At 40.0% G+C, this 13,680-nt stretch overlaps 1 protein-coding gene across 2 annotated transcripts in view; it reads left to right on the forward strand.

The window, feature by feature from the left end:
• The window catches only part of PRMT8 (protein arginine methyltransferase 8), a 111,538-nt gene extending 105,597 nt beyond the window's left edge, over positions 1–5,941 (forward strand). For both annotated transcript variants that reach the window (XM_038388050.2, XM_043514601.1), the window contains 2 exons: positions 3,126–3,247; positions 4,624–5,941. In XM_038388050.2, coding sequence (XP_038243978.1) covers positions 3,126–3,247; positions 4,624–4,707 — 206 coding nt within the window. In that variant the 3' untranslated portion in view covers positions 4,708–5,941. The remainder of the gene's footprint in view (positions 1–3,125; positions 3,248–4,623) is intronic.
• The last annotated feature ends 7,739 nt before the right edge of the window (positions 5,942–13,680 follow it).

Raw genomic sequence — 13,680 nt, forward strand, 5'->3', positions numbered from 1 at the left:
AGTGGATCTAATTTACCTAGATTTCAGTAAGACATTTGATACCGTGCCACATGGGGAATTATTAGTTAAATTGGAGAAGATGGGGATCAATATGAACATCAGAAGGTGGATAAGGAATTGATTAAAGGGGAGACTGCAACGGGTCCTACTGAAAGGCGAACTGTCAGGTTGGAGGGAGGTTACCAGTGGAGTTCCTCAGGGATCGGTTTTGGGACCAATCTTATTTAATCTTTTTGTTACTGACCTTGGCACAAAAAGTGGGAGTGTGCTAATAAAGTTTGCAGATGATACAAAGCTGGGAGGTATTGCCAATTCGGAGAAGGATCGGGATATTATACAGGAGGATCTGGATGACCTTGTAAACTGGAGTAATAGTAATAGGATGAAATTTAATAGTGAGAAGTGTAAGGTTATGCATTTAGGGATTAATAACAAGAATTTTAGTTATAAGTTGGGGACGCATCAATTAGAAGTAACGGAAGAGGAGAAGGACCTTGGAGTATTGGTTGATCATAGGATGACTATGAGCTGCCAATGTGATATGGCTGTGAAAAAAGCTAATGCGGTTTTGGGATGCATCAGGAGAGGCATTTCCAGTAGGGATAAGGAGGTTTTAGTACCGTTATACAAGGCACTGGTGAGACCTCACCTAGAATACTGTGTGCAGTTCTGGTCTCCCATGTTTAAAAAGGATGAATTCAAACTGGAGCAGGTACAGAGAAGGGCTACTAGGATGATCCGAGGAATGGAAAACTTGTCTTATGAAAGGAGACTTAAGGAGCTGGGCTTGTTTAGCCTAACTAAAAGAAGGTTGAGGGGAGATATGATTGCTCTCTATAAATATATCAGAGGGATAAATATAGGAGAGGGAGAGGAATTATTTAAGCTCAGCACCAATGTGGACACAAGAACAAATGGGTATAAACTGGCCACCAGGAAGTTTAGACTTGAAATCAGACGAAGGTTTTTAACCATCAGAGGAGTGAAGTTTTGGAATAACCTTCCAAGGGAAGCAGTGGGGGCAAAAGATCTATCTGGTTTTAAGATTCTACTCGATAAGTTTATGGAGGAGATGGTATGATGGGATAATGGGATTTTGGTAAGTAATTGATCTTTAAATAGTCAGGGTAAATAGGCCAAATCCCCTGAAATGGGATATTAGATGGATGGGATCTGATTTACTATAGAAAACTCTTTCCTGGGTATCTGGCTGGTGAATCTTGCCCATGTCCTCAGGGTTTGGCTGATTGCCATGTTTGGGGTCGGGAGGGAGTTTTCCTCCAGGGCAGATTGGAGAGGCCCTGGAGGTTTTTTTGCCTTCCTCTGTAGCATGGGGCATGGTTGACTGGAGGGAGGCTTCTCTGCTCCCTCGAAGTTTTGAACCATGATTTGAGGACTTCAATAGCTCAGACATGGGTGAGGTTTTTCATAGGAGTGGGTGGGTGACATTCTGTGGCCTGCGCTGTGCAGGAGGTCGGACTAGATGATCAGAGTGGTCCCTTCTGACCTTAATATCTATGAATCTATGAATTTTGAAAATTTTACCCTTAGGGAGAATAAAATACAATAGCAGGAAATATTCAAATCCATCAGTATGGAAGAATCCTAAGAGAAGCCCTGCTCCCAATCTCAAGGAAGTTAATAAGATCTGTTGAATTTAATGGACTTTGGATCAGGGCCTAGGGGTGCAGCAGACTCCCTGAACTAAAAGAATGCAAAAAATAAAAAGGAGCAAATGCAGGTTCACAAGGGGCTTCTCAAAAGATCTTAAAATAACATTTCAAAACCATACAGGAATTGCAGAAGGGGAAAGGAGGACAAACACATTCTGTTGAAGTTTTCAGAGGGAAGATATGGACAATGGAATGAGTAAGGGCCAGGTCCATCAATCCCTCAAAGCCAATGGAGTTCAAAGGGGGCAGGTTTGCAAGGTCCGGCCTTTAATGCTAGCCAAAGGAGCAAAGGGGAATGAGAAGTGTAGAAAGAAGATCCATCAATAAATTGATGGGTATAAAGAAGATCCATGAATACATTAGAAGGATGTGTGTGTGAAATTAATAAATCAAAATGGTTGAGATATTGAATCATCTTAAAGGACACCCTGTAACAGATAAGCTTTGGATCACATATCGGCATATAGTCATTCAATGTAAACTGCTCTGGGAACAGGAGAGAATTCTAAATCTCTGAGAATATTCACAAAAAGAAAAGGAGTACTTGTGGCACCTTAGAGACTAACAAATTATTTGAGCATAAGCTTTCGTGAGCTACAGCTCACTTCATCGGATGCATGCAGTGGAAAATACAGTGGGGAAATTTTATATACACAGAGAACATGAAACAATGGGTATAACCATACAGACTGTAACAAGAGTGATCAGGTAAGGTGAGCTATTACCAGCGGGGTGGGGGAGTGGAGGGGGGAACCACCCTTTTGTAGTGATAATCAAGATGGGCCATTTCCAGCAGTTAACAAGAACGTGTGAGGAACAGTGGGAGGTGGGGGAGGAGGGGAAATAAACATGGGGAAATAGTTTTACTTTGTGTAATGACACTTCCACTCCCAGTCTTTATTCAAGCCTAAGGTAATGGTGTCCAGTTTGCAAATTAATTCGAATTCAGCAGTCTCTCGGAGTCTGTTTTTGAAGTTTTGTTTTTTTTTTTGAAGAATTGCAACTTTTAGGTCTGTAATGGACTACAAGCCGTCAGGAACAGTATCCCCGATAATGTCACTGCAAACCTACAGCACTGCAGCTGCACCCATGTAACGTGGTAGTGAAGAGAAGCCCTTAGCCTCTGTGTGCCTTAGTTATCCCACCTTGAAAATTGCATAATTTTCTTATCTTTCTTGTAAGTGCTCTGAGAGCTTTAAGTAAAAGGCACTGTAAGTGAGGTCTGATTCACTTCTGACTAACACCAATGTAAATCCAATGTAAATTCGGAATAAGTCCACCCAAGTTAGTGAGATTACACTACGGTAAGTGGGAGCCGTACAAGTGTTATAATATCAGAGTTGAAATCTGCCATGAGAAGGGGTTTTTTTCCAATATTTCAAAGTCTAATGTTCTGTTCATAGAACAGAAACAAATGCAGAATTCATATAAATGCCAACATTTGTTTTGTAGCCCCTGATGCTCCATATACCCACTGGAAGCAAACTGTCTTCTACTTAGAGGACTACCTAACTGTGAGAAGAGGTGAAGAAATCTATGGAACTATATCCATGAAACCAAATGCAAAAAATGTGGTAGGTTGGCTTCATTGGTTCTAATTTGTGACTGCTAGATGTACCATACACAAGAGTAAATAGAGTGAGTCTGTTAAAGGGTCTGAACTCATGATCAGTCACAGGAAGTCTGTTCATAACCTCACTGAATTTGGATGCAAATAACTATGTTTGTACAATGCTAATGTTGCACTGTTAAAATTGCAAAAAAAAAAAAATCAGGATGGGGGGAAAAAGAAAAGTTCCAAATACAGTGTTAAGTCAGTTGTACAGTGTATTCTGTATGTTTTATTTCAAGTAGCAGCCGTGTTAGTCTGTATTCGCAAAAAGAAAAGGAGTACTTGTGGCACCTTAGAGACTAAAAAATTTATTGGAGCATAAGCTTTCGTGAGCTACAGCTCAAATGCATCCGATGAAGTGAGCTGTAGCTCACGAAAGCTTATGCTCTAATAAATTTGTTAGTCTCTAAAGTGCCACAAGTACTCCTTTTCTTTTTGTATGTTTTATGGCTCTCACTTTGTGACATAAGCAGGAAGGCCATGTTTCTGCTTCCATTGAAATCAGTGATAAAATTCCCATTGCTTTCAATGGTGGGTGATCAGGCATAATTATTCCAGTTATGCATGTTGGGCCATATTTTCAAAAGAACTGAACATCTGGGGGCCGCTCCCAATTGGGCACCTATGTAAGGGGTTGCACATTTTCATATGCACTCAGCTCGCATATAGGCATCTATCTTAAATTACCCAATTCTCAAATAATCTCAGCAGCCAACAGGTCCCACTTTTCTCAGTGGCAGCTGCTGACTGCTTTTGTAATTTCCCACCTCAGCTGGGTGCTAAACTGGGAGCTGAGCGTGGTTTGAAAATCTGGCCCCAATTGTGGATGCTGAACTCTTTTGAAAATGTGACCCTTATAGCCTAATCCAAAACAGAGCGAAGGGACTGGAAAGACTCCCATTGACTTCAGTGGGTGTTGGGCTAGTCCATGATAGGGCGAGCCAAAAATATTCCATTAAAACTATTTTTTGATGGAAAATTGGAATTTCATTTGGAAGTGGATTAAGCTAAATTGGAAAAAAAAAATTCCTTTTCCAGAAAGTGTCTCCACATAGGGGTTTATAACTGTTCTAGAATAGTTATTCCAGAACAGCTGTTTTGCTAAATTTCCAACAAGCCTATAAGGAAACCTCTGAGAAGAATGTACAAAGCTTCCACTGCTGTAGGTTACCCAATGAATGTGTTGGGCCATTTATTCTCCTACTTCATTGGTAAAAAGAACACTATGTGCATGTCTTTCTGAGTCTGCATTCTTTCTTAGGTTGAGTAAAGATAATCAAATTTGCACACAACTACTTATAGTCTTACTTACATGTTACGTCTAAATCTTCATTACAGCGTGACCTGGATTTCACAGTAGACTTGGATTTTAAAGGACAGCTGTGTGAAACGTCTGTATCTAATGACTACAAAATGCGCTAGCAAAAGAACCTCTTGAGAGACAGAGAGAAGAATTGCATCAAATCTTGATCCACTGCACTTCAAACTAGAAACAATTGTTTGCAGGTCTATTACATTAGACCCTAGAAAGTGTACTCTGGTGGAAAGTTGGTAACCTGATCCTTCCTATTGGTGCCACATGGAGATGGGATCCTGCTATGAATGTATAGTATACAGAACCATAACTTTTGTCAATTATATAGGCAAAATGAGCATTCTTCAGTATTCTGGTTAATTTTAGGATGGCAGAAGATGCATAATCAAATTGTACTAACTTACTGTGAATTTCTGGTTCTTCCAAGCTTTGCATGCTACAGGCAATTAGGACAATTACTTTAAAATAGAAGACCACTGAGACACATCGTCATGTTAGCATTACTGAGATCATAGTCAGTATAAATATATACTGTTTATAAATATAAAACTGTTGTACATCAGAAGGATTCTATTGCTTCATAATAGGAATTTGTTTTTGTGATTAGTTTTTTCTTCCCATTAAGCAACAATAGAAAGTTAGCTGTACTAGCTCTGATATTAATCTAGCTAGGCAGATGCTCCAGTTGTCATTCACTGCCCTCCACTGTAGCTTTAGGGAATATTACATATTGATTATTAGTGTGAACTAGAAGGTAACAGAAAATCAGTTGGAAAACATACATCTCTAACTTTCAGTGTTGATTTCTGTCCCATTCACAGATGGACATCTGTCAGTTATTTAAAAAAACAAGTTTAACTTTTCATCATTTGGGAACATTTTGTGATGAATTCTTATAGCTGGATTTTGCATGAGACCCTCTTAAATTTGGCATACAGTATTTGAATGTGATGAGTGCAAAGCTTTTAAAATGGTAGATTAGTCATGCTTTGTTGGCCATGTCACATCTCAGTTTACCTCTCAGTAACCATCTTAATACAAAATCATTTTAGTTCTGAATAAACAGGGGGTTGGTGTTTACTTTTTTGGTGGTGTTGGACAGGTCACTTTAAAGTGCAAATATTAGTCTCAAAAGTGCAGTGATTACCTTTGCTGAAATGGGGTAATGTTTATTTAAAAAAATCTGTGGCTTCTGGTATTAAGATATCTGTAACTTATTTTTCCCCTTCCACTTATTATTTTACTTTAAATATATTCAGCTTGTAGTTAAAATATTAACTGTTTATATTCCTTGAGATGTGTGTATCCATTTTTTTACTATATATAAACATTGGGCATTTACTCACGTGTAATTTATTAAATTGTTGCATCATCATCTTCATCTGTATGTCTTCCAGCCACCAAAGGCACAAAAAGATGTTCTTATGTACTGGATAAAATAGACTAGCTTTCTGTCTGAGATCATTTCTTTATCAGCTGCAAAAGAAACAGGCTAGAAGTTGTGAAAAGCTAACAGTGCTGAAGGTGTAAACTTGTCCGTAAGCTTTTCTTAGGTTCCTGTTCTGTCAATGTAAACGGATTGTCTGCTTTTAACCTTTTAGACATGTTTCTATTGTTTTTCACTTCATCTGAGAGATGTACAGTACTTCCATTTTCTTATGGTCTAAAGATTATGGTCTTGGGATCATGGTACATGGTATCTATGTAGAATGAAATTAAACTAATTTGGCAGTAAGACAAATTGTTCACTCTGCAGTTAATTATGATTCCCTTAAAGCAATTTTTACTGTTTTCTTTGAACCAGATGCTGATGTTTTTACTCACCCTGAATAGTACTGTAACAGGGTGGTCTGCCCCTTCTAGGACCAAGGGGTTTGGGAAGCAGCCTGCCTGATTCTGCAGAGGAGTCCATATCATCCGACTCAGCTGGGCAGCATCAGGTGATTAGGTCTGATGAATCCTAGTTAGGAGATATAGATGTGGGTCTCAGCTCCATGAGGGAGCTTGGGACCAGGAGAGAGCTTGGAGAACATCTCCAGTAACTGTAGCAGAGGACTGCGAGGGCCTGAGAGGCCTTGTGAACACCTGTAGCCTGGGTGAAGGCCTTGACTACTAAACTGCCATAGATTAGGGGGTTGGCAGCAGGACTGTCACTTTGTTTTCATTCCATATTTCCTTTGTGTGTGTTGGACAATAAACAGAGCTCTGAGACCAGGGCTATGAGCTGATATGGGTATGGCCAATTATTTTCCCCAGGTTGGTTATAGAGTCCACCAGCATACAGAACCTTACACCTCAAAGAGTCCTGTCTGTTTAAGTGGGCCTATTCTTGGAGTCAGGTACTTCTGAAGGTGAGGAAAGAGACAAGGATTTCCCTACACCCCTCCTGAATTTCCTCCCCCCACCCGTCACTTGCAGTTTTGTGAACTAGTTACATGCAGTGTTGCCAATTTAGTGATTGTTTGGAAATTTGAATTGAAATTGAAACATTAATACACTTTATATGCTTTTAAAGTGTGCATGATACACATTTTATCTGAAAAAGTATAATAGATTAGAAAAGTGTGAACATAGACTAGCTTCCTTATACAGCTGTTGTTTTTATGACCATGTCAGTGCATTCATTTTGTTGATGTTGGCCAACCTAATAATTTCAAATTATGATTTGTAAACAAAGTCTAAATGAGCTCTCCCTGACAGCTACTGATGAGCTGTGGGAAAAGGCTTCAGGACCAGATTGTATTTACATTCACACCTAATCTACCTAGGTATCCAGCAACAGAGTGATAGATTTTGGCTGGGATTGGGTTACAAATCACTTGAATGGAGGGGGGGGTAAAGAAATGTTGTTGTTCTTATTGTATGAGTAAAGGGCAGTAGAACTGTACTTAGCCTCTGCTGATTGATGGCATCAAGAGAGGGTGGGGACGGGCATTTTGCTTGATGGTCTGCCTGAGTCACAAGTACTAATAGACCTGCCCCTCTCCACTGTTTAAAGACAGAGCTGATTAGGCTCCATAGATAGTCTTTTGTTGCGTTAAGTGACCATTACAGCTGAAATCACTGATAATCAGGTCTAAGTGTTTAGACCTGCTGTGGGACAGTGTTTCTGTGGAAGAGACTGCCCAGTCTGCACTAGCACGGAGGTTCCCCCACTGAGAGCTCAGCTGAAATCACTGAGAGCTGGGTGGAACCTCAAGAGACCAACTTGCAGAGGTCACAGTGGCAGGTGGCAGCAGAAGGTGATGGCACAGGGCCATTGGCAACAGCGATGGCGTGAATGGTGGCACAATGAACAAGAGTGGCCAGAGCAAACAGTGAGCAGCTGGAGGAACGAGCAAGGTGCCTTCTTTCCCCCCACCTGGAAGGTGAACTCATGTGAAAGCACCTCTGAACTTTGAGTCTCCACTGACCAAGGACAATACCGGTGAGTGTTAAAGAGGCTGTTAAGAATGCTGGAGACAACAGTTCATGCGAACAAACATGGCTGTGGCATCATACTTTCTATTTAGGCAAGAGATACTACACGCTACAAACTGGTGGCCAATGTTAAGTGCATTGTCACTTGTTCATCCTGAAGTTGAACACTTGTTCCGAACAAGTGCTCACTATCTTTCTACAAGAAACTCAACTGACTGGCTAGACGCATGTGGTGCAACAATGAAAGACTCAACAGTTGAAAAAGTGAAGAACTCTCTCACCACATTAAAAAAAATTTGCATACATGGCTGATGAATGCACCAATGCAAATGGTTATCAAGTATTAAGTCATTGTGTACATTATCTTGATGTCAGTGGTAGGTCAGTAAATGCATTTCTAGATGTTCAAGTTATAGAAGACAGATTGGCTGCATCTGTGACAACCCATATCTTAGAAGAGTTAAATACTTGTCAATGGGATCCCAAACAGATGGCTGTTTGTGCATTTGATGGAGCTGCAAACTTCTCTGGAAGACATGGTGGAGCACAAGCTTTGCTCAGAGAAAAAAAAAGTGTAACCCTAGTCTCTCCTATATACACTGCAGAGGCCATCTACTCCAACTAGCGCTAGTATGAGCTGCAAACTTTTCAAAAGACATTAAAAAAAGCTAGAAATTTAATGTCTTCATTATATTCTTTTTTCAGCAAGAGTCCAAAAAGACTGAATATCTTGGAAAATATAGAAGATGCACTGGGACTGAAGTTCAAATTAGTCCAACCTGGGAAAACCCTCTGGCTTTCTCATGAGCAATCCTTGGCTGTTGTTTTAAAAATTACTCCAGCCATTATTACTGGCTTTGGAAAGTATCTACCAAGATGGGATGGATCTAAGTAGTGAGGCTGGTGGATTATTTTTGCTACTACATTCAGAGAAGACTATTGCCATTCTCTCTCTTGTAAGTCTAATCTACTGTTGAAACTACTTGTGTCATTAAACAATGCCATCCAGGCATCTGCTACAACAGTAGTAGACCTTTGTCCAGAAGCTACATTTGGATCAATCAATCAGAGAGCTATCCATTGAAAAAGTACTGGAAGAAGCAAAGACTTCAGTCCAGAAGTTGACTAATGAAGGCATTTATATTGAATCCTTAAGCGAAGAGGACAAGAAGTGTTTTTGTTAAGACAACTGAAAAAGTACACAGACTTGATTCTTAAAAATCTACAACAGCGTCTTCTAGATTCTACTCAACCTCTACATAGCTTTTACAGATCCCTGTCTTATAAAACACTGACAGTTGAGTGGAGTGAGGCACTACCAGCAATGGGGCTGCCATGTGCTCAGGACAGAATAGAAAATTTGAATACAGAGTGGAATATCATACGATGAATGAATGAAGATTTGACTTCAACTTCTTTATCATTACTAAGGCTCGACCCGATCTTTATGCTATGTTTCCTGGGCTGAAAGAAGTAGGAATTCATCTTTTGCCACTCCTAGTCACAACAGCTACAGCTGAGCATTCTTTTTCATCATTGAATAGAATTTTGTGTTTTGAAAGAAGTCTCCTTCTGCCTGATCATGTGAATGAAATAATGAGCATATCAATTGAAGGAATGGAAGTACTGGACACACGAGAAGCCATCAAAGATGAATGCATTGCATTCAAGAAGTTCATTAACACAGTTATGCAAAATTATAACAAGAAACCAAGAGGGATGTAGATGTAGTGCTTCATAGAAGGCTTGAGTAGCCAACTTTAATTTGTGTGATGATTTTAAAATCTAATAAAATGGCCATGAAACATTTTTCAGTTTTTACTATGGTGCCATACAGCCCACCTTCATCCTCATGGTCTCACCCCTCATCGGCCCTGACCCCTCATCGCCCCCTGTAAATTTGAACACCCCCCTAATTTCAATTCCTGGGGAAAACACTGGAAAGAGATCAGAATCTGTCCCTGTTTCCCCAGTGTATATTGGGATGCACCTACTATTTCATGAGTAACCACTGTGCTGACTACAATTGACCAGGAAAATATTTGCTCAGATTGTTTACTTTGTGCATTTGGCCAGCACTTTGGCCCAGATCCTCAAAGGAGTTTAGAGGCCTAACTCCCTTTGATTTCAATGAGAGTTAAGCACCTAAATACTTTTGAGGATTTGGGCTTTTGGGTATAGTCATTTGCGCCTGCTGTTTGTGGTGGGTCTTTCAGACAGCAACAGAAGAAAGCAAAACCTTTTTTTTAAAATAGGAAAACCACAAAAATTGACAGGAGAATTCACAAGCAGACATTGCACCTATTGCAGCCTATTTTATTGTCCATTTTTAAAAAAAATTGACTAGGATTCAAGTTGTTGGTGTTGCTAATAACATTTTAATCCACTGATTAAAAAAAAATTTCTGCATTCATTGGATATGTGACATTGTCATTTGGCAGAACATATTGGAACAGAAATAGCTGGGAAGACTTAATCATAGCCACGCCATTAACCAGTGCTCGAAATGGAATTTAAAAAGTGATGCATGCTCCCCTTTCAGCCCACCTTCTTCACCTAGCAGCAGTGAAATGTGTGTCGCTATTCAAATGCTGCTATGACATGAAGGCTTGCTATTGCTCCCACTTAAGTCAAAGGGAAAACTCCCATTCACTCCAACATCTCAGGATTAGGCCTTTAATGATTTTCTTATCCAGGAATGGCAAATATCTAGGTTGATGATCAGGATCCCACTAAATTGATCTGGGATACCGGTGGGCTTTTTTCCCCAAAAAGGCATTTTAAGAGTACCATGCATTTATGGCCCTATTCTTCAGAATGCTGAGAACTTCCCATGAAGTGCTGAGCATTCTCAACTTGCAAAGAAAGTTGAGGGCACCTAGTATTCTTCAAGTAGTGCTCATCACCTTGCAAGACAGGGTCTCGCATATGGCATCTTCCTTAAAAGGTCTTATTGTGCTCTACAAACATCAATTAATTGGCATGTCCTAGGAGGTCAGTATTATTGTTGTTCCAATTATATTCAAAGTTTCTAATATAAAACAGAAAAATATGACTAACAGAAGTTGGAAGGACGACTGCCAGAAGAGGAAGGAGATATGGAAGAACGTGACCACAAGGACAAAGCAGAGGAAGAGACAAGCAAGTAGTGGTAAAATTGAATTGAGTCATAGATTTATTGTACTGGGGAATGAGAAGGAGAAACAGGCAGAGGATGGGGTGGCAAGGAAGAAAAGAAGAGAAGCCAGTCCCTGCAGGAGAGAGGAAGAAATGATGGAGATAGCCAGGGACCAGAGCCTAAGGAAAATGAGGATGGGACTGCAAAAAAGAACATAACAGATTTATATCAACATCAGGAAGAGACAGGTCTAGGTGATTTGGGGGCTCCAGACTCAAAAGAATTGACAGGCCTGTCACCAGACCAGATCCAGAAAACAGCAGAATCTGCTATCTTGTAGGAGTAAGGACAAAAGATGTGGATGTGGGGTTGAACAGGATCCTGATGGAAATGGGCAAAAATCCCCTGATTCTGCTGTATGTTGGGATGAATGACAGTCCTGCTGGATTCCCATTGGAATGGATCAAGGATGACTACACTCAGCTAGGTGAGATGCTTAAAGAAGTGGAAGCTCACATGATTTTCAGCAGAATACTCCCAGTTCCTAGAGAAGCTGGGCAAAGGCATAACAAGATAATGAAAATTAATAGTTGGTTCAAGGATTGGTGCTACGAGAAAGGATATGGGATGAACGACCAATGGGAGACATTTAAGGAAAGAACACTCTTCTTGACTGATCTACTCTACTTGATTATCTGAGGTACTAACCTTCTGGGATAAAGGTTGGCACAACTGATAAGAAGGTCTTTAAACTAGCAGATGAGGGGAGAAGGTTGGGAGAGACTTGTGAAATCTCCACGCCTGGCTTCAATACACAGGTTCAGGAAATTCAGCTAAAGAAAGATATAGTAAGGGATAATGGAATACCCCAAGCTAGAAAACTGGTTGAGGTCTGAAGGAAACAACTGAAATGCTTGTACATGAATACAAGGAATCTGGGTAATAAAATGGAAGAATTGGAACTACTGGTGCAAAACCAGATATTATAAGGATTATAGAAATGTGGTGGAATAGCACTCATGACTGGAATACAGGTATTGAGGGGCAAGTGCTCTTTAAGCAAAATAGAAATAAAAGGTGATGGTGTAGTGTTGTACATCAATGAAGCAATAAACTAAAGAAATAAGAAGTGATAGTATGCACAAAATAGAATCTGTTTGGGTCAAAATCACTTTGGGGAAGGATTGTAAGAGAGGTTCTGTTGGGATTGTATTAAGGGTCTGCTATCGAACTCTAGCTTGGACTTGGATATGCTAGAGATCTCCTTAATATTAATAGAGAGAAATACTTTTGGGAATTAGGTCATAATGGGAGACTAACTTCCTGGACATAAATTGGAGAATAAAAGCTTCCAATAACAGTAGGGCTCACTTATTCCTGGACGTGATAGATGACTGTTTTCTTTGTCAAATCATTGAACCAACAAGAGGTGATGCAGTTTTAGTCTTGGGTTTAGTTAGTGGTGAGGACATCATAGAAGAGCTGGTCAGAGGAAATAACCTTGGATTGAGTGATCATGAGTTGATTCAGTTTAAATGAAATGGAAAGATAATCAAAACCAGGTGATCAACTGTGGTTTTTTTTATTTCAAAATGACAGACTTTGGGAAATTAAGGGAATTTGTTAAAGTTGTCCGCGGTACTGACAAGCTCAAGACAATGTGGAGGAGGCTTGGAGTTTCTTCAAATCAGCTATGCAAAATGTCTGATATTTGCATTCCAAGAAAGAGAAAAAAACTTGTAGGAAAAGGCTCCAGACACAGCTGGATGAATGATCACGTCTAAAAGGTAATCAGGAGTAAGCAGAGAGCCTATAGGAAACGGAAAAAGGGGTTGATCAGCAAAGAAAGCTGCATCATGGCAGTTAGAAAATGTAGGGAATTTAAAATAAATAATTGGAGGGTTTTTTAGTTATATAAATAAAAAGAGCATAAAGAAGGATGAGGTTGGACCACTATTCGGGGGGATGGGAAGCATTGTAAGATGGATAAGGAACTGGCTAAAGGGGAGAAGGCCATGGGTTGTGCTGAAAGGTGGATTATCGGACTAGAGAGAGGTTACTAGCAGAGTTCCACAAGGATTGATTTGGGATCAATCTTATTCAATGTTTTGATTAATTACCTTGCCACAAAAAGTAGGAGTGTGCTAATGAAATTTGCTGATACAAAGATGGGAGACATCCTCCTCTGTACTGATGATTCGGAATATTAAACAGGAACATGTGGATGCCCTTGATGACTAGAGGAACAGAAATGGGATGAAATTCAATAGTGCAAAGTGCAAGGTCATGCACTTAGGCCTAACAATGAGAATTTCTGCCTCAAGCTGGGGGCTCATCAGCTGGAAGTGATAGAGGAGGAGAGAGACCTGAGTGAGTGGATCCATCACAGCATGACTATGAACCACCAATGTGATGTATCTGTAAAAAGGCAAATGCAATCCTAGGATTTTTTTTAAGCAAGGCCTTTCCAGTAGAGCTAGAGAAGTATTAATGCCATTGTACAAGGCCCTGTAAAATCTCACCTGAAGTACTGCGTACAGTT

Source organism: Dermochelys coriacea, chromosome 1 (genome assembly GCF_009764565.3).
Source record: "Dermochelys coriacea isolate rDerCor1 chromosome 1, rDerCor1.pri.v4, whole genome shotgun sequence".
In the NCBI taxonomy this organism is placed as follows: Eukaryota; Metazoa; Chordata; order Testudines; family Dermochelyidae; genus Dermochelys; species Dermochelys coriacea.